The sequence below is a fragment of the Branchiostoma lanceolatum genome, chromosome 15, assembly GCF_035083965.1.
Source record: "Branchiostoma lanceolatum isolate klBraLanc5 chromosome 15, klBraLanc5.hap2, whole genome shotgun sequence".
Classification (NCBI taxonomy): Eukaryota; Metazoa; Chordata; class Leptocardii; order Amphioxiformes; family Branchiostomatidae; genus Branchiostoma; species Branchiostoma lanceolatum.
The window spans coordinates 13119480-13141658 of record NC_089736.1 but is presented as its reverse complement, the minus strand read 5'-3'; the positions used below and the strand labels follow the sequence as shown (position 1 = coordinate 13141658).

The window sequence follows — 22179 nt, the reverse complement described above, 5'->3', positions numbered from 1 at the left end:
TGCCGTTGTACATGTGCATGCAAACCTTCTTGGTATCCGTTGAAGATACAGACAGCCTTTGTTAACTCGAGTCCGTACTACTGTCCTTTTAACCGACAGTCCAATCAGTAGAATGATCGCTAGGGGGCGCGAATAAACAGTCATAGAACAAATACTGGCGCTGAAGACGGTTGTCTCTGTACATGTACATGCAAAACGTCTTAGTTTCTGCTGAAGATACAGACAGCCTTTGTTATTTTGAGGTCGAACTGCTGTCCTTTTTAACCGACACTAGTCAGTGATTGATCGCCTAAAAGTCAGCTGTCATACGATAAAACTAGGTCGCCAGGTTTTCAAGGGGCGGGGTACCGGGCCGGAAGTTGTCTCGCGTTTGTTCGCAGTCTTAGGCAAGGAGATGGCGGAGACTTCGTCAGCAGCCGCCTCTACCGAGGGGTTTACCCCCTCCACTACAGGGGGTACCCCCTCCGTAGGAAGGCAGGGGGTGGAAGCGGCGGACATTGTTGTGATCGCCGTCTATTTCGTCTTGATCATGGCAGTCGGGATATGGGTAAGTTGCCATTTATGTTCATGTTTATTTCGTGTGTATGCATCAAAGTTAGACCTGTTAATTATGACTCCAAATTGAAAGATACAACTGCAATGCCTCTGCATAATCCTAACAAACTGGTGCAATAGGCTTTTATGACCAAAATTGTTTATAGACGCGACATGGACCACTTGTTAAATGTGTCGCGCAAAGTATATAGCTAGTCCAACTTGTTGTACAATGCTAACAGGACATGGTATACTGCCACTAGAAACTTCACTACTTTTCTAATATCATGTATTTTGTAGCCGCGGCGACTCTAGGAGGACGTATAGTAGGAAGACTACCGAATACGTCTCCCAAGAGTCACCGTGACTAGTCTTTCTATGGCTACTGAGTGACTTGCAAATGGTGCCTGAACTATAGAACAGATTGCTAGTCTTGCCATTCTTGTGTATTTGTGTTACCACCCCTAACACACCCTCCGACGTGCCACACATTGTACGGCCGGCAATCAAAGTCCTTGTTCAAGGATGTTCAAAGGTCACAAACTGTGAATTACCAGTTGATATATACTAGTTTTTCATGGCACCACGTAGTTTACAAGCATACCGATGATAGTATAAAAACATTACCGAAACACTTATCTGTTCATCAACCATGATTAGTTTGTTAAAAACAGCTATCTACGTCTTGTAATGATTTACAGAAAAGTGACATTGTTTGACGCAAGGGATGGTTTCAGTTGTTCTGAGACCGTTTCTTAACAAAATGAGCATGTTTCAATGGACGGAGAACGAATAAATAATATACAATCCACAAAGACACATTGTCATATAACACTTTTTAGGTCAACAATTTTGAAAAATTATCATTCCAATTATTGTATATAATGTTACTTTGTACGTTCCTCTGTACTTTTGTAACTTTTACCGTTACCAGCTAGAACTGCCGAGGCTGACCCAGTGTAATGAATTTTTTCATTCTCAACAAATACAATACAAACACAAATGCTTTAATTGTGTTTAAGCTCACCTTTGAACCGTTCATTTTTCTGTATAATAACCATACTTGTCCATGCTACACTGTTATATAATCCATGTTTTGCATGTGTTTCTAGTCTATGGTGAAAGCGAACCGTGGAACAGTGACGGGGTACTTCTTGGCAGGACGCAGTATGTGGTGGGGCCCGGTAAGTGTGCTTGTTGTGACGTCACTATGACGTCATTTATCCCAGACTAACTCATCACGTGAGAAACACGTGATACAGTCTATTGCTTGCTTTTTGTCACTTTATACCTTGCGGGCAAAAATCACGAATAAATCATTTTAATTTGCCTTCTGAAGGAATACAAGCCGCCATTTTGGACCTAATTCAGCCAACAACGTATTATTGTTGGTGGCCATACACAAGTACACAAGAACTATTACAGGCTAAAGTAGAAATATCGGAACATTACTTGTAAGTAGTTATAGCCGCTCCACGAATAAACATTCGTAGAAAGTGTTGTAAACTTTGATCCATTGCTCTCTGGTTAATGTTTAACAGTCTTTTTGGACGACCTGTCCACCTCACGTACATAGTGCCATTTGCCTAAAAGCTAATGTTTGTATTTCATTGCAGTAGTGTAAACAACATTTTAGATATCGTTTATTACATACTTAAGTGGCTGGAGTGTGTTAGATATTGTTGTCGAGCAAAAATACTATATACTGAAATAGGGAAGTGACTTAGAAGAAGACACTGAATCTAATTATAATGGCGCATATAGTAAGTAACATGTTGATGACAGTTGGTGAGTCTTTCCATGCATACCGTAGATTCTGTAGTGCATGCAATTAAAGGGGCCCAAAGTAATATTAGGGCCCCAAAATAGGATTTGAAAGACAATTCATCTAGTCATCTCTATACATGATTAGTTCAAACAACACTATTACAATGTATAGCGACGTCTATGATGCAAAAATGCGGCGTTGTTGTGATGTGAGAACTCACTGAAAATCGTCGCCGGGGAATAATCGTATGGCACGTTTTTGCGAGGTTTTAAATTACTTAAAGTATGAAGTTATTACGCAAACGAGCTAAGCTGTATTAGTAAATGTCACTACCATAAATATTTCGGTCACTACCATAGATATTTCGGATTATATCTTTACAGTGTGTGAATTTTTTATTTTTGAATTTTTGGGCCCAAATATAGCTTCGGCCCCATTTAAAGAATTATCGGGGACAAGCAAAATTGGCTTGCATTTAGTCATCTTTAGAAAAACAAATCAAATGTTACATTTTACCCTCCGAACATCTACTTGGAGATTGACCTTGACATTTACCTGCGCTTTAAGATCGGACTGTCCTTATATGGAAGCAACATCGGCAGCACGAGTTTTATCGGGTTGGCCGGGACTGGAGCGGCGTCGGGGATAGCAGTGTCAGCCTATGAGCTCAGCGTAAGTGTTGGAAATAATTATTTTGATCTTTTAAGTCCCCCCCCCCTCTCACTGGACCCGCGGCACGCTGGCGGCGTCACTGTGTGCTAAACTCAATTTGTGTTACCCTTGACTTTATAATGGGAATATCATTCAAAACGTACAAGTATGACCAAAAAGACAGCAAAACACACAAAGCTTAAAAGAATTCGTTTCTTGTCGATGAAATTCGTTGAGTGCTTTGCCAATTTGATCGGCCGCAGCGACGCCGCCAGCGTGCCGCGGGTCCAATGAGAGGGGGGCTTTACTTACTGATTAAATTCTACACTATAGATGTATGAGCGGAGTTAAAAGAAAAAGTACCCCAGCATGACATCTTTCTCGATTTCAGCATATTATCTACCGATAGATGCGTAATGTTTTTTTTTTTGCAGGTATGAAAATATGCGATATAGAATAACTCCAGATATGTAATCTATTGCGCTTGGGTGGTCTAGAAAGGAAGTATACTATTTGTATCTAGATTGGCTACTACTATTCCAACATAAATTGTTAGATATCAGTAATATCAGTAACAGTTCAACTTTCTTGTATGTACAAGTCATTGTACCATTTACAATGGTAGCGCAATAAAGTTCTTATTGTATCTTCATACACAGGGTCTTTTTTGCCTCCTGTTGCTCGCCTGGTTGTACATTCCAGTCTACATATCATCGGCGGTAAGATATTACTCATATATATAGAGAGAATACAACACGGTGCATTCTGTATCACCCGAGGTACCAGCCCGACCGTGGGTAGGATCGCCCGACGGCCGAGATTGGCGGGAGAGCGATCCGACCCGCGGGATCTTATCAGGATAGGGATAAAAGCAAATTATGAGGTGTTTCGTATTTTCCTTAGCGTTTCTTTATTTTTTAGCTAGTTCTTCAGCAACAAAAGTTTTTTCTAAAAAAATCAAGGTTACTAAGTTATCGCGTTTCAATAAACCTTTGAAAATTATACGTTTATATGGCAATACCTCTACAAAAAGTTTGGACTAGTATATTTTGGGTTGTATACGGGCTGTTTTGTATAAGTTTATAATCATTGGAAGCTAAATGTTTCCCTATTTATCCAGGTGACAACCATGCCGCAGTATCTGAAGAAACGTTTTGGTGGGAGGAGGCTCCAAATCTACCTGTCCGTACTGGCCTTGATTCAGTACATCTTTATAAAGATATCGGTGAGTCAAAGGCTTTCACTGCAGAACTGAATTTCAACTTGAACTTAAATTTTGATGTCTATTATACCTATTTCCAGTGGTGCCCAAGTATTCATACGAATTCTACGGAATAAATACGGTCCTTAAAAGGTAGAGCGGTCGAACCTCAGACTGAAAACAAAGAAGAAAACACTTTTACGGTAGCCACTAGTGCAATGCAGCTTCGCTACGGCTCCTGTATTTTGGGCCAAGCACACCGGGTCACCCCTACTCTTCTCTATACGTGTGTTGGGTTCTTTTACGTGCAGAGGTCTGATGCTTGCTTACTATTCGTAAAACTCGTATGAATTCCGTAAAATTCGTATGCTTCTTAGTAATATGGATCGTAAAAATTCCATAAAATTCGTATGAATACCTGGGCAACATAAATTCCCTATGGGTGATTATGGGAGTGACGTTGCCATATCGTGTGCGCCCCCAGGCGGATATGTTTGCAGGTGCACTGTTTATCCAACTGGCTCTGGGCTGGAGTCTGTACCCCTCTATCCTCCTCCTACTGGCCATCACTGCAGTCTACACTATCGGAGGTTAGGAAGCATGCATTGTGTTTCATGATACACACGGTATGATATACCCTACAGATAGTACAGGTGTGTTGGCTTGGGCTACACGTACAGTATAACGTTCATGATGTGCCCGTCTTCCATAAAGAGACGATCAACATTCTATCAATTCAAATGATATTTTGTTGTTTTCTCTCAATATCAACAGTTCACAAATATTGTTATTATCTTTATTATCAACATTGATGGTTTTACAGTGCGTTCTAAACGTTGTAAGTCTTGTTGTAGTAGGCTTGATGAAGTTTTGTTTATTCCTTAGTTTGTTTGTTTGTTCGTTTGTCTGTGTACAGGAGGCCTGACAGCAGTTATGTACACAGACGCGGTGTCAGTCTGTATCATGGTGATCGGAGCCATCATACTCATGGTCATGGGTAAGTATAGACGCACCCTTTACTGTCCAGTGTGTATATATATTTCGGGCAAATAGGGGAAATAGCTACCCTGGTTCCGATCCTATTTTAGTTAACCGGAGCTCCAATAACCGCTCAAGCGCAAAATATGAGGGCGCGAGTATGGAAGCCCCGGTAAATTGATAGGTGGGATGACACCTCTGCAGTTTCTAATTAAATTATATAAGCTGGCACACAGACTAGGAAATGGCAAAATTGTTGCTATCTTTTAGTTTAAAGAATTATTAGCTTAGATTTGTAACCTTGCATTGAATCAGATCTAGAAGAAGATGACCCTTACTGTGTACAAATAGTTAAATATATCGAAGAATCTTTAGACCTCATAACTAGTCGTGCAAGTGATAAATAAGTAAATATATTAAATAAGGTTTTGACCTTAGAACTAGTAGCGTAAATGATACGTTAAACCCGACTTGAATTATCCATATACATTGTATGTAGATTAATTCTATTGTATCCACTTGCTCGTTTACTTGCGTATGTGTAAAAGATCTTACGAAGGTCGCTGTACTTTTGTTGTGTCCACAAAGATTGTTGTGATCTTCTATCATTTGCTAATGGAGAACTGTCTGTATATTGTGGATGTTATGTGTTTGATTCACATGATCAGCCGTGCTTTATTTCTTTTCAGCATTTGTGCGAGTTGGCGGCATCGAGACCCTCATCACGGAGTACTTCCAGTCCATCCCTGACGTCAGACCTCCCAACACCACCTGCGGCGTGCCGACCCTGGAAGCGTTTCATCTGTTTAGGGATGCCACCGGAAGTGACCTTCCATGGCCCGGCCTGGTGTTTGGAATCTTTATTTTGTCAGCGTGGTATTTTTGCACTGACCAGGTGACTGACTCTCAACAACATCGACCTTTCATAAAACAACCAGCCCATTGCCCCTTCTACGATCAAGAAAGAGAGGCGCTGTTAAAAGAGGCCACCAAATTCCATCCAAATTACTCCATGTTTACAGACAACAAGAAAACTACTCTCCTCTTAACATCGCAAAACCCACACATTACAGAAAAAGTGCTAGTGGGATAATTCGTCTTCCACTGTCTTGGAAAAAGAAGTCAAGCCCAAATAAGATAGTTAATTTTTAGCGTAGAATAGTTACATCCTATATTTTTACCCATTGTCTGTTTGTCCTTTCATGTTACATGTACTTGCAATTAGCCTACGGACAAGATATCTTAAAATTCAGGATGGAAGAATGCAAATACAATTATCTTTACGTCTGTACGACACCAATCTGTGTATTGTATGTTAATTTGTGAGTCAGAAGTTGGTTTAAACTTTTTTCATTTTGAGGCTACCAATTTCAACTTGCTGAAGATTTTGTAACCTATATATACCGACCGCAAGGTTTGGACCATCGCACACCGGGGCATGCCCCTACTCTTTTTCTAAAGGTGTGGTGGGTACTGTTACTTGCGAGAGGTGTGGCTCTCCTCAAACACAGGACCTCCATTTAACGCCCTAAACGAAGCTAGGTACTCATTTACACCTGAGTGAAGTGGGGAAATTTGTGTTAATTGCCTTTCCCAAGGGCGCAACGTCGGGGCGCATGTCCAGACTTGTCTGGGGGCAACCCGGGATTGAACTCGGGCCTCCTTGTTTGATAGCCGGATGTTCTAACCATTACGCCACACAACGCCACATAACTTCACAAATTTGTCTTCGCCAGGTCCTGGTGCAGCGCTCCCTAGCGGCCAAGAACATGACGCATGCCAAGGGCGGGTCCATTCTGGCCGCGGGGCTGAAGATCCTCCCCCTGTTCCTAATGGTCATGCCCGGGATGATCAGCAGGGTTCTGTTCAAAGGTGCGTAACTTAGTTTTATTACAGGTTTGTGATAGGCAAACCTGTATTGCTTTCGTTGGATTTTGTGGTCTATTGGCGCCGCCATTTTGAATCCCAAAATGTGAGTGATGAATGATTGGAAGTGGTGACGTCATCGCCGCTGTTTCTAAAACTCTTGCTTGAAATGCATTCAGGATGTCTACAGTTGCTGTGTTTGGTATCATGGTACACTTGATACGTACACAGTACCCACTAGTTCTGTTACAACTTCCATTTGAGTAGCAGGCTAAGGCCTGACAGCATAAATAGTGTATTGTCCTTGGTACCGAAATACAGGTTTTATATAGGCACATGCCATGTAATCGGTAATGAAATACATTTTCATGGTGTGAGGGTACTTGCTACGTATGTGCCTGTTCAATGTCCTTATTACTGAAATACTGGTGAACGTAAACCCGTACCTTTCCATACTACTGAAATACTGGCTAAACGTAAACTCGTACCCTTTCCTTGGTGCTGAAGTGACGGTTAAACACTGCTTTACCCTGATTGGTTGATTTCAGATGACGTAGCCTGTGTGACCGCAGAGGAATGTGTACGTGCATGTGGAAACCCCGCGAGCTGTACCAACATCGCCTACCCAAAACTGGTCATAGAACTCATGCCAGTCGGTAAGTAATTCTCACTAAAACGTCTTTTGTTCAGTATCACAGCTTCTTTTAAACAGGAACCTAGGCCATGATGATTTGATTATATGGATGACATCCTCTGGGAACCCCAAAACTGATGCGAGCGTGCGAATAGTAATAAAAAAAAAAAGTTTTCAAAAAATAAAATTGCCTTCATTATGAAATCTACGTGGTCAGGAAGGTTGGAGAAATAACTGAACAGACAGACAATGGTATATCATAGAATGGATTCTTCATTTTTGGTCTTTCGCATCTTCTTCTTTGAGTTTGGCATTCTAGACATTAGTATCCGTTTTCCGAAATATCTTTTTTGCAAATTACGGCATCGTTTGCTAATTTCATAGCTGCATTGCATGATTTACAGTATGGTAGAAACCTTTATTTATTTATTTTTAGAAACAGACGTAAATTGATGCGCCCGCGGGTGTCATCCATATAATCAAATCAACATGGCCTTACTATAAGTAAAAACAAACTTATAACAACCAAAGCCATATAACAGAATTGCGACATTTTATTGATTTTTCACATTTTCCACATAGAATATAGACAAGCGAGTGCATTCAATTGCCCTCATGTGAAAGGATGACAACAATTTTGGCATATGAAAGACAGCATTCTTTAAACCCACTTGACTTGAACTAGAAATAGAACAGAGAATGACGGACTTCAAATTTTTGATCAGGGTAGATGTGTAGGTGAATACAATTGAGACATAATAAGAAAAAATAAGCATCCAAATGTTACAGAAACTGACTGTGTGTTTTTAAATATCACCAAATGTAAAGTGTAAATTCCATCTCAATTAAAACCTATCAGTGTGTGAGTCCATCTATCGTAAAATGACAGTTCGTTAGATAAGGAAATCGTTCAAAGTAACATCAGTGGATTAGAGCCACAAACGTGCAGTTTACAAACTGACCGCTAGGTGTCCCATCACTCCGGTGCACCCAACACTTGAGGAGCCTCCTTCAAAGCCACGTTACACAGTTCCTCAATTAACCAACGGCGGAGGTAGGTCGCTCGCTGGACTTCATCCACCATCAACTTAGCGAGTTTTTTTTGAATGCCTTCCAGATCCTCTGGTCTCAGGTCTTGCATGTTAGGCAGCGCGTAAGGCTTGGATTTAGGAATTTGGGCTGTCAGGTTTCTGATTACAGGGTAGTTCAAGACGTGTGGAACTGCAATAGTGAGCTTTGTTCGGAGGGTGTTCGCAAAGGCGAGGAGCTCGTCATAGTATGACCTCTTGGAAGCAAGGTCATCCTACAGAGCCTCGACTGACGACAACAACTTTTGAAACTGCGGGTCGTCTACGTCCTTGTGGTGATGTCCGGATATTGGAAGAGCTGCTCCTCCTCCCTCGTTAAACTTTGCCGTATCAGACTCTGAGGCTACATTGGCGTTGTAGGGATTGTCCGTCCTCTTGGTGTGGAACACTGGGGGCTGGCGCTCAGACTCTGGCAGGCTTTCGCCTTTTTCATTGATGAGTGGGTTGTCAGTACTGTGGATTGTCTCTTTATGCAATGGGTCATCTACGTCTTCACTCTCAATATCCGCCCCGCTGGCTGTGTCCTGGAACACCGGCAGATAGTCATCATACCCCGGTAGATCATCACCTCCTCCGCTCATGAAGTTGTTGCCTGATTTGCCCGAATTGTGTGGCTGGAAAGACGCCAAGTTTAGGTCTACGACATTGCCTACGGTGGAGAGCGGGGACGACCTGGCAGTAGCTAGCTTGCATCGCAATGAGTCAGCAACGGTGACCATCTGCTCAGCGTAGGCCCTATTAGCAAGGAGAGCCTCCCGTAGCCTGTCAATGGATACTGGTCCTGTACCTCTAGCTGTATTCTTATCCATGCCGCTAAATGTTTCCTGGGGCATCCGCAGGTGGCTGTTACATATACAGACGGAGGGAGTTTCACATCTTCCACTCGCGTGGTTACTTACTTTGTCGGGAGGAAATGATGGCTTGAAGGAGGGCAATTTTGCTGTTACTGAAGACGATGAATGAGGGTATGCGGCGTTGCTGACGGTGGGTGGAGACGACCTGGCGGCAGCTAGCTGGCATCGCAATGAGTCGGCAAACGTGACCAACTGATTAGCGTTTGCCCTATTAACAATGAGAGCATCCATGAGACAGTCCGCGGAAATACAGTCTGTGCCGATGGTTGTATCCTGTACATCCGTACCGCTGGCTGTATCATGTACATCAGTACCGCTGGCTGTATCCTGTGCATCCGTACCGCTGGCTGTATCCTGTGCATCCGTACCGCTGGCTGTATCATGTACATCCGTACCGCTGGCTGTATCCTGTACAACCGTACTGCTGGCTGTATCCTGTACAACCGTACAACTGGCTGTATCCTGTCCAACCGTACCGCTGGCTGTATCCTGTACAACCGTACTGCTGGCTGTATCCTGTACAACCGTACCGCTGGCTGTATCCTGTACAACCGTACCGCTGGCTGTATCCTGTACAACCGTACCGCTGGCTGTATCCTGTACAACCGTACCGCTGGCTGTATCCTTGGCATCCGTACCGCTGGCTGTATCCTGTGCATCCGTACCGCTGGCTGTACCATAGGCCACCGGAAAATGGCTGTAACAAGCCAAGTAAGCATCACCTTTACCGCTCGCGAGGTGGTTATCTGGTTTGTGGGGAGGAAAGGATGGCTTGAAGGATGGCGCGTTTGTTGTCACTGGAGACACTGGATGGCGTTCTGTGGTGTCAGCGGCGGTGGGTGGAAAAGGCATCCTGACAGTGGTGAGCTGACATCGCAGTCTGTCGGCAGAGGCAAAAATCTGCTCAGCGTAAGACCTATTAGTGATTAGAGCCTTCCATAGCCTGTCCATGGACGCTGCGATCTTTTTATGACTTATGTTGTCTGCGTCCGGGTGTTTGGAAGGTATACGTAGTTTTGCATCTACTTGGCCTCTGTCGGATGGTTTTTGTCCAGTCGGACCATCTTCTTTGGCTTGACCAGTTGCGAATCTGTCGGGATCTTCATTTCCCGTCTCACGATCTTCATCTCTATCTTGATCTACCATGACATTGTCGGGATCTTCTTGTCCCGTCACATCTTCTTCTCCTCCTCCTTCGTCTACCATGGCATTGTCGGAATCTTCTTGTCCCGTCACATCTTCTTCTCCTCCTCCTTCGTCTACCATGGCATTGTCGGGATCTTCTTGTCCCGTCACATCTTCCTCTCCCCCTCCTTCGTCTACCATGGCATTGTGGGGATCTTCTTGTCCCGTCACATCTTCTCCTCCTCCTTCGTCTACCATGGCATTGTCGGGATCTTCTTGTCCCGTCACATCTTCCTCTCCCCCTCCTTCGTCTACCATGGCATTGTGGGGATCTTCTTGTCCCGTCACATCTTCTCCTCCTCCTTCGTCTACCATGGCATTGTCGGGATCTTCTTGTCCCGTCACATATTCTTCTCCTCCTCCTTCGTCTACCATGGTATTGTCTGGATCTTCTTGTCCCGTTACCCCATTCACCTCCCAGGTCAAAACGTCAACTCCAGTAGACACATCTGTGACATCTACGACGTCGTTAATGTCGGATCGGTGCGCTGTATCCGACGTGACATCATCATCATCTCCTTTCGTACCTTTCGTTTCCGTCGTACACTCGGGATCCTCAGAAGCTACTGTTTTAACAGCACTCTCATTGGGCCTGGCTACGTCTGAATAGAATATAACTTCACTTGAAAAACAGTCATTGAGTTTCGCAATTAATTTCCAGCGATGTATTCAAAGTTAATACATTTACCAATACTAGAATTCCACGACCTCATACCTTCGCCAAATGATTTTAACCTTTATGACTGATGTGTTAGGAGTGTTTCTCATCAATTATAAATCATACCAGTTGATGGTCTTAAAATATAACATGTGCAAAGTATGAGCTTAACAAATTATGAGCTCAACAAATAAGGTTATGCTAATATTTTCATTGATTATGCAAATGAGGCCCTTATTAGCATAATTTGATTCAAAGATGTTCACATTCACATAACGTCTCGATGCCAAAAAAAAAATTAAATATCGTCATTTCCCAGTGTGGAATTAGAGAAGTTACATCATTAAGAATGCAAAATTAGGCCCACATTAGCATATTTTCTATCTATAAACATTCCTCTCTTCCTCAGTTACAATTTTAATAGTCATATCATGGAACAAAGCGGATTTTTAAGGTTGCCTCATTCTGATTCGCATAATTATTGTCCAATCATACTAAGCATCACACAAGCTACACACCAAAAATCATGACCATCCATCAAGCCCATCTTGTTATAATATTTCCTCATAAATTATGCGAATGAGGTTTGCATAGTCACAGCCTATCATGGGATGTATAAACTTCCCTCATTAATTATGCAAATTAAATACTGATTTGCATAAGACGTGTCTAATCATGTACATCATCACTCAAGCTATCTACCTAGCAAAAATCATTACCATCCATCAAGCCCTTCTTGAGTTATTCCCTTTCAAAGTCAGACGCAAAACCTGCTCCTGCAGTTCCAAAAAAGCCGCTAGGGGGCTCAAACCAACACCACTTACTCCCTATCCAAAGATCTATCTACCACTCAAAACTAATTTCCATATCATGTCCAGAACACGAGATATCAAAACAGAAAGTTCCGCTCCAGTACCTTAAGAAGCCGCTAGGGGCCCCAAAATCTAATCGTTTGTAGGTCTCATCAAAACCTACCAACCTACCAAATACCTAGACAGTACATCAAGGCATTCTCGAGTTATGCTGTGCCACTACACACAAACAAACAAACGCTACCCTCTGCATAACCTTCTTGGTGAAGGTAATAACAACAACTCGCCGTTTGCATTGTACTTATGGAAAAGGATTGCCACTACATTTACCTCTGAGAGGAAGATATCGAGACTTTTGATAGGGATGTCTTTACAGAAATAACAACAGCCCTTACCCAGGCCCTTACTGGACTCACAATAAATATACTCAATGGAATCAATACATAATTTGCATTATTTTACTTTCCGTGCTAGCCATTATTCATATCAAGTTCAGTTAATCTCTTTCCCAGTTTTATCGCAACAGGATTTAAAAGATAAAGTACACATATCAGTTAATTTTTTATGTACAAAATTGCCAAACAGACGTCATTATATATGTCTCTTTGTCTTATGTGTTATGCCAATAGCATGTAGAACAATTTCTATATGGTTTCCCCATACAAGTCATCATGTATAGGAAGAGATAATGGAATAAAGGCTCTAACCTTGGCCATTTGTCGATACGCCTTTCACCGATGCACCATCGACCTCAATGGTAATTTGAAGATAGACTTCCTCCTTAGTACGCCCGACTTTGTCCAGTCTGTCGAACGCGTACCACCATCGGTTTGGTAGGCCGTCTACTGACTCCAGCACTGCGGCAACATCGATGGCGAGCTCAGCGATGGTCGTGTCTTTACACCGCTTCGCTTTACGGACTTTGAGAATCACCTGGTCTGTCGGCGTCCAATGCGAGAACTGTGTAATGTGTTCCCACAGAAGACCGTCAGACTTCTTCTCCGCTGTCTGATCCTTTTCTTTCCCGTGGCGAATCGTAACAAGGTACTTGCCTTGACTGTGTCGGCCAACATTTCCCTCATGTACGGTCACACGTAGCTTGGGCTCACCACCACGCCTCCTAGCGCCCGGCCTGAGTATTGACAGGGCGTGGACAACTGAAAGGAACGCAGCCGCGCCCTTATCTATGATTCCCATGTCAATATTTGATATACAAAACACAATAAAATACACAAAACGTGGAGCTTGCGAAAAACGCGTGCTTCATCATCAACAGTGTTGTTGTGTTTGGTTGCTGTGCCACAGTGAGGCTAAATGCTGTTCTAGAACACTGCGTGACAACCGCGAACAATCCATGTGTACAATAGAACAGCACAGTTGGAGGGCCGATGCTCTAGAACACGCTTATTTTATCTAACAGCGAAAATGACGCAACGCGCCTTTTCCGTTAAAATACCCTTTACTTAAAGTTGGCAGAACTCAGTAGTTCGCTTATGGGGATTTCTATAGTTAAGGACCACAAACTGACTGAGGTCGGCTGCAGTTCCGTATGACCTCACATGACCCCATTTGAAAGAGGGCGCCAGAACGTGAAAACTTTTTTATTTGTTTTCAATTATATTGTAGAATGTACTCTCAATTTTAACATATCAGTTTGTCGTTCTTCATAAATGCACCATACTATATTTCAATCGGCGTTGATCTCAGTCAGTTTGCGATCATTAACTCAGTCAGATCTCAGTCAGTTTGTGATCATTCACTATAGAAATCCCCATAGGCGAAATACTAACGATCTAACAGCCGACTTATCATACTACCATTCAATAAAGTTCATGCCTCGCTGGCTTTCACGTTAATGTTTTTACATACGGTTCAAGGTTTAGGGCGCACTCTTTTTCTTACCGCTACGTCATAGAAAATACTGTGTGCTGCTACCTGAATACTCTTAGCAGAAAGTTGCTTGCCTACATGTCCATGGAATTTAGCATACTTAAAGAACAAGCGTTGGCGCGTCCAACGATGGTCAACTTATCAGTGTTTATCAAGAAACACTGTAAGAAGTTGTCCACTGAACATTGCGTAAATTACCCCATTTTTGTTTGCTTATAGTAAGCATATAGCATTCATGAATATTCTTGCAAATCTCCGTGCTGATTTCCAGAAACCTTTCGTCTGATATATATGTGACAATAGCGCTGCCGCGAACCTCAAACCACCGACAACACCCCATGTCATCCTTAACGCGAAATCAAATCCCCGCGTCGCAGTAATAAGACAGTGTACAGGTAACTGTTAGAGACCAATCTTTATCGAGTTCAGCATGCTGTCTGCCAAAGCGTAATGCCGTCTTTGGTAGGCATGCGTCTCTTAATGGTTCTGACACGCCCCGTGACCCGCCCGGGACCTTCCATACGATTCCTATCAGCGTGACTGTCAATGGAGACCGCCTTCTTTTGTTACTCAAAATAGTTTTAAACATATTGGCGGTATTGCGCCTCTACACCACCCTCATAAATCAGGCCCCCTACGCTCCACGATACATCGGTCGCGAAGGGGCGCTGATTACCTGCGTGCCTAGACATGGTTATGGCCACCTCGCCACCAAAACAGCTTCGGCCAATCAGAGGGGTTTGCTTCCCATCATCGGAAGCGATCGCACAAAGAACACTGGGAAGCTATCAACCAATCAGGTTACGTGATACATCGTTGCTTTGGTTACCCGAAACAAATGGCAGCCGACAGTTTTGCTTCAGCTGTGGAAGAATTGTTTGGATTAGAGCGCTTCGTCAGCATCAGCAGTCCACCCTACAGACAATGCTTGATGGCAGGGACGTATTTCTAAGTGTAAAGTCAGGCGGAGGGAAGAGCCTCTGTTAAATGAGCTTCCCAGCGGCAGCGAAAGCCGAGCAAGCCCACCGATCTTGTCCGCGACTTCCGTCTGGACATGAGTTCGTCAGTCCGCTCATTGCCAAATAAGGCCAGCTAATAAATTATTCATGAGCAAGTGTCCGCGACGTCCCATGTCTGGGCACGCAGGTAATCAGCGCCCCTTCGCGACCGATGTATTGTGGAGCGTAGGGGGCCTGATTTATGAGGGTGCTCTACACCGGCAGGTATCGGCTCATTTGTCCAGCGTTTGTCCATTTTTTCGCGCACCTTTTTGGTCAACTTGTCGAGGATTTTTGAAAATTTTTGGTGCAGTTATCCGGCATTGGTGACAATGCGCGGTGCAGATATCCGGAGTCACTAACAATGAAGTGAATGGGAACTGGTTTGGAATTTTGGGATTTTGGCAATTTTTTGCAATTAAATGGAATGTGCGCTTATCCGGGCTGCAAATAAGTGGCTTCGTCTGTATATTGTCGGTTTGAATATAGGAGAGCACAGCACTCGTTTAGAAAAGGTTTATGTTTATGAGGTGACTGTATGTTGTACAGTTTTCTTTATGACGGAACGGATTTGTTGCGTACCTAGTGTTTTAGCCCCCCTCCCCAATCCACAATGAACTAGTATGCATTTTCAACCAGCAAACTTTTCTTGACGCACTTGAATAGTTTGATACAAAAAAAACTATGATAACTAAGAACTATTAAACCTTTGACTTGCCATGCTTCTCGATAGTGTTTTGAACATATGATGATGGATATCCAGACAATAGAATTGAGTACCTTACCTATTAAACATATAAAGGGGTCGGCTAATCTCAAAATTTATTCACTCCTCGATAATCTTTGTCACAGCATATTAAGTAAACATTAGTTGAAGTTCTTTTCAAACTATGTGGTGTATAGGGAGACGCTTATGACCGTGAATGAATGAACGAACTTTATGGCACAATGTATGGCAACAACAACAAGGCAATCAATACAATGAGTACTAAACTATTCTATTCGGAAAATATAATTACAAGAATATGAACGTAAATGGCGGTCTGATATAATATACGTTAAACGTTTCGGTCTGTTACAATACATTCTCTCTTTTGTAAAGCGCTACATAAGTATTGGCCTAAGTACGGTGTAGGGGCATGACATAAGTACATTGAAAATGTATGTGTTTGCCTTTGGCAAGGGTTTACTGGATTTACATGTGACCATATCCATTCATTTTCGTGTATCTACATTATATGCAGGGCATGTCCTTAAGAAATGATATTCCGCTGATTTAGCTCTTGGGTCACGTGTTTGTATACGCGCTACTATAGGGGATAGTTCACTGCTACTAAGTGCCATCCTAGTTAGTTAACCGGGGTTCCCATAACTACCCACTAATCAAGTTAACGTAGGTAGCAGAGGTTACATTGGGTAGGTGGGCGTGCTAGGAGTTTTGTGGTCTGAACAAAAACAAAAACAAAACAAAATCGCGGCCACTCCTAGATCCTAGCCCCCCCCCCCCCCCCCCCGACCAAAACCTCTCTTTGGAGCATACCTGGATAGCGGGGACTATGGGAGAACTAAGTAGGACAGCACCCAGGTAAAGAAGGGATCCTTGCGGGTAGACATTTATTTGCCCACCTGATTACAGTATAGCCTGGGTGCCACCGATTACTAGTATACTACCGAGTCTCCAACAGTTGCTGCCATGAAATAAAAATAAATGAAATAAAATAAAATAAAATAGATAAAAACTTTTTTTCCATGGCAGCGAGTGCAGGAGCCCGGTAGTATTCGGATGGCGCCCAGACTAACTACAGTAATGCACCGAAACAGTTTTTATCCGTTAAACTACTGATTTTTTATATTCTTGGCCGGCCTATTTCATTAACAACAAATGCCTCCCTCCCACAGGTCTGCGTGGACTGATGGTGGCGACCATGTTGGCGGCGCTGATGAGTTCTCTGACGTCAGTGTTTAACAGCAGCAGCAGCATCTTTACTGTGGACCTGTGGGGGAGGGTCCGGAGGAAGGCATCGCAACGCGAACTCATGCTGGTGGGAAGGTACGAGGGTTATTGTTATCACATTGTTTAAGGTACAGGGGTTATTGTTATTACCTTGTTTAAGGTACAGGGGTTATTGTTATTACCTTGTTTAAGGTACAGGGGTTATTGTTATTACCTTGTTTAAGGTACAGGGGTTATTGTTATTACCTTGTTTAAGGTACAGGGGTTATTGTTATTACCTTGTTTAAGGTACAGGGGTTATTATTATTACCTTGACGTCAATGTTCAACAGTAGCAGCAGCATCTTTACTGTTGACTTATGGGGGAGGGTCCGGAGGAAGGCATCGCAACGCGAACTCATGCTGGTGGGCAGGTACGAGGGTCGTCCCCGCAAACTCGTCGCCAGAGCGCCGGCTTGGAAATATAACTCTAGCATAGACAGAGACGCTTGTCAGTCGAAAAACTATGCGATCTTCCACCCGTAAGTCTACTTGAAGATTACCCTGACAGAAGATGTGTGTACTGTACAAAACGGACATGTTTTGTCTAGTGAAAGGTTGAAGATTGAATCCTATATAGAGCGATCTTGATCTTTATTGGCACAACAAAAGTACAGCGACTTTTGTAGTTCTTCTGCAACTATACATGCAAACAAACAGGTATATATGTGTAACCTGGCATCCAGTCTATCTTGTTTAGGCCGGTAATCGTTTGCACAAGATAGTTGTTTTACCCGAAGAGAGCCTGGCCAGTCCAATGTAGACTGGATGACAGGTAATGCTTCGGTCAAAATTGCTCCGGTGCCCGTAAAGGGCGTAGCCCCGCGGGCACTGAAGCAACAAATTTGCCCCGGTGAACTGCCGAATACCGAGAGGATACCTCTCAGTATTCTCATGATAAGCTTACGACGTTTCTCAGTGTCACCGGGTCCCGGGTTGATTTTAACCCCGATTAGAAAAATATCGGGGCCTGGCCACGCCTAAAAATAGTCCGGTCGCCACAGGGTGCCCGGAAGTGCAAAAAAGCCCGTAAACTACCCGCCGCGGGGGGGGGGGGGGGGGCACTGTCTCCCAACTGTGACAGTGTCATTAATATATGTTGATGTTTACTGCAGGTTGTTCGTGCTGGTGATGGTGGGGGTCGGTATACTGTGGATCCCGGTAGTCCAGGCTGCTCAGGGCGGCCAGCTGTTCGACTACATCCAGTCCATCACCAGTTACCAGGCGCCGCCCGTCCTGGCCTGCTTCACGCTCGGGATTCTCTGGCCCAGGACAAACGAACCGGTGCGTTGTTCTCATTTCAAGTAATTACTACCGTAGCCGACAGGTACAATGAGCAACACGCCTACTTTGCCCGACCAACACACCTGCTTTGGCTGCGTCAACACCCCTACTCTTTTAAAGAGACCATCAACTTTAGAGTGTACCGCTGCCAAAGCAGGAGTTTTGACGGGGCCAAAGTAGGGGTGGGGGTGGGATCCTGTGGATCCCTAAGTCCCTATAGTCCAGGCTGCTCAGGGCGGCCAGCTGTTCGACTACACCCAGTCCATCACCAGTTTCCAGGTTTGCTTCACGGTCGGTATCCTCTGGCCAAGAACAAACGAACCGATGCGTTGTTTGTCAGATCCAGTCGCACCTTCGTACGCTTGCCGTTATTAGGAAATGAATTTCTAGGCCTTTTGACGCTTTTATCTAAGTTAGCAAATTGTCGTTCTCGTAGGTTCTGACTTGTTCGTGATCCTAGTGTAGGCAGAAACTTCCAGGTTTTGTCGAAAAGGTTTTCTGTTCAGCTTCAATGACAGATATGTATGCATGTGCATTTGAATGTGTGTGAGTTTGTGTGTGAATTTCAATAACGTTAGTGTTCAGCACCAAGGACGGGCCGTATTCTGGGTGATCGAGCCTTATTGATAAAAGCCCTTAACATAAGAAAATCACAGACAATTGACAATCAACAGTAGAACTGCAATCAACTGCTGCCAATGCCATGTTCATCAAAAAAGTGGATCAAAAGTGTCGCCTAGCGATGTTTACTAGAAGTGCAAGAGTTCGAAGTCAGTGTGTGTATGTGTGTGTGTGTGAGTGAATGAGACTCAGTGTTAGTGTGTGTGTGTGTTTGTGTTACTGATACTGGACTTCTCGTACGGGTTCCCCCGGTGTGGCGAGCCCGACAACCGGCCCGACATCATCACGAAGTTCCACACAATTTCTAATGACGTCATGTGTTCCTAACAGGGTGCATTCTGGGGGATGATAATCGGGCTGGTGGTGGGGACGGTGCGACTGATACTGGACGGGTTCCCCCGGTGTGGCGAGCCCGACAACCGGCCCGACATCATCACCAAGTTCCACACAATTTCTAATGACGTCATGTGTTCCTAACAGGGTGCATTCTGGGGGATGATAATCGGGCTGGTGGTGGGGACGGTGCGACTGATACTGGACGGGTTCCCCCGGTGTGGCGAGCCCGACAACCGGCCCGACATCATCACCAAGTTCCACACAATTTCTAATGACGTCATGTGTTCCTAACAGGGTGCATTCTGGGGGATGATAATCGGGCTGGTGGTCGGAACCGTTTGGCTGATACTGGACTTCTCGTACGGGTTCCCCCGGTGTGGCGAGCCCGACAACCGGCCCGATATCATCACCAGGTTCCACTTCCTAATGACGTCATGTTTCTCAAACAGGGTGCATTCTGGGGGATGATAATCGGGCTGGTGGTGGGGACGATGCGGCTGATACTGGACTTCTCGTACGGGTTCCCCCGGTGTGGCGAGCCCGACAACCGGCCCGACATCATCACCAGGTTCTACTTCCTAATGACGTCATGTTTCTCTAATGACGTCATGCTTCTCTAATGACGTCATGTTTCTCTAATGACGTCATGTTTCTCAAACAGGGTGCATTCTGGGGGATGATAATCGGGCTTGTTGTGGGAACGGTTCGGCTGATCATGGACTTCTCGTACGGGTTCCCCCGGTGTGGCGAGCCCGACAACCAGCCCGACATCGTCACCAGGTTCCACTTCCTAATGACGTCATGTTTCTCAAACAGGGTGCATTCTGGGGGATGATAATTGGGCTGGTGGTAGGGACGGTGCGGCTGATACTGGACTTCTCGTACGGGTTCCCCCGGTGTGGCGAGCCCGACAACCGACCCGATATCATCACCAGGTTCCACTTCCTCCACTTCGCCATCCTGCTCTTCACGCTCTGCATCGTGGCGACAGTCGTGATAAGTCTGCTGACGGAGCCTCAAGACAAGGACAAGGTACGAAATGATCCTTCTAAAGATCAAGGAATGTGATTTGGACGAAATAACAGTAGTCTTTTGCATACAAGTGAAATAAAAATGTAGCTATCTATGTCATTTTACTTCAAAATATTTTGCTGGTAAAGAAATGAGACAGAAATTTTGATTAATTTTCTACTTACTATGTGGAATGTGATTGATAAAGGAATGAAATCATTATTTGAATTCTTAGGACTCTTGACGTGAATTTCGTATTTCATGCTAAAGTTTGTAATGAAATCATTATTGTCATTTTAACATCAGATTTGAATGTAAACAGAATGTAAAAATTAAACTGTAACTGAATTATGATAGAAGGCAGAAGCATTTGCAAAGCTGGAAAAACATGAAAGGTTGCGGTAGTTACATGTATTTCTGATATTATTCTGCATGGTTCAGTTGGTTCGTTTGACGTGGTGGACACGACACAATGAAGAGATGCCGGTTGATCTGTCCGACTCTGAAGAGGAGGAAGAAGAAGAAACGGAGAAAGAAGAAAACGGGGAACTACAACTGGAAGTGACAGAACAGGATGTGCAAGGTAAGATGAGTGACAGTGTTTCATTGAGGACAAATTGGCTAAACAACTGACTTACAATAGATGACGTAATGTTGTACCATTGTCTTTTAATTTCTTTAAACAATTGTGCCAAAACCATCAGTGACGTTTGAAAAGAAAATATTTTTTTTCGGATTCTTTTAAACGTCGTATCTACTTGACATGCAATCGTGCCTCATTTTACGAGTCATTTAACACTTAACAGTGGAATTACAGATGTTGAAGATATCTCGGAAAGGAATAAAAGCTAAATGACAATACCTCTGTTTTACTTCCCTAACGTTTAAGCGTTTCCATTGGCGTACCTATAGCTATGAAAACGTAGTAGAAATGCTATGATTACGTCTTATGTCTCCTTTTTCTTGAAGTTCAAGATGGCGGACAGAGAGGATCGCGAAGCATGATGGGAATGCTTCTTACCGGATGGAACTGGTTCTGTGGCTTTTCAGACATTCCCACCAAAAAGCAGACCAAAGCAGAGAAGGCAGCGTCTCTGAAGGTAATATCAACACTTTCGTACCTTTCGTCGTTACCTCCAGGAAAACGAGGTATTGTTTTCAGTCTGCATTTGCCTGCCCTGGTCATCTGGTGTGTTCGCAGTTATTTGACTATTATCGAGTGTCAGGATGTGAGGCGTAAAATGGTGTAACCGGAGACTTGCAGGGTTGGAAGGCTGCTTTGGCCGGGTCCAAATTTGGTCCACCAGGCTCGGCATGGGTGTATAGTCCCGCAGGAAAATTTGGAGATAGAATTAGCGAGAAATCCACGCTAATGAATTAAACAAGAAATAATAAAAAACTCTGCATATTGCACCGACGTATGGTATCTTCCTGTGTACATTTATTTTATGGCGTAGAAATGGTCAGTGTCTATCAATGCATTTCTTTCTTAATTTTTCTGTTTCTCAATCATTTACAGGTGATGACGTCACTAAAAGAGGACAGGTTCTGGGGACGATTCGTTAACATCACTGCGTTGGTACTGATGACGATCGGGATATTCTTCTGGGGATTTTTTGCTTGAACAGAGGAAGACGTCATAGTTTAAGCGAGATTTTATAGTTCAATCCTTTTTTTTTTTACAATGGTATATCATTATGTTTTTTTGTGTTTTTTTTTTAAAACCTTGGTAGCAATGTTGAGTGTGTTCTTTTTCAAACGCCTATGTCATACTTAAAAGACAACCCTGAACTTAACACAATGTCGAAATTCACATTT

The 22179-nt window shown here is 43.7% G+C and overlaps 1 protein-coding gene across 1 annotated transcript; it reads left to right on the top strand.

Moving 5' to 3' along the window:
• Nucleotides 1-363: 363 nt before the first annotated feature.
• On the top strand, nucleotides 364-22078 carry LOC136420827 (sodium/glucose cotransporter 4-like). Its single transcript, XM_066407936.1, has 16 exons — nucleotides 364-547; nucleotides 1647-1718; nucleotides 2870-2974; nucleotides 3613-3672; nucleotides 4074-4178; nucleotides 4639-4744; nucleotides 5071-5151; nucleotides 5822-6027; nucleotides 6869-7004; nucleotides 7547-7654; nucleotides 17017-17167; nucleotides 18225-18393; nucleotides 20167-20382; nucleotides 20803-20944; nucleotides 21331-21461; nucleotides 21881-22078. The coding sequence occupies exons 1-16, from the start codon at nucleotides 395-397 to the stop codon at nucleotides 21983-21985; spliced, it is 2046 nt and encodes a 681-aa protein (XP_066264033.1). The 5' UTR covers nucleotides 364-394; the 3' UTR covers nucleotides 21986-22078.
• The last annotated feature ends 101 nt before the right edge of the window (nucleotides 22079-22179 follow it).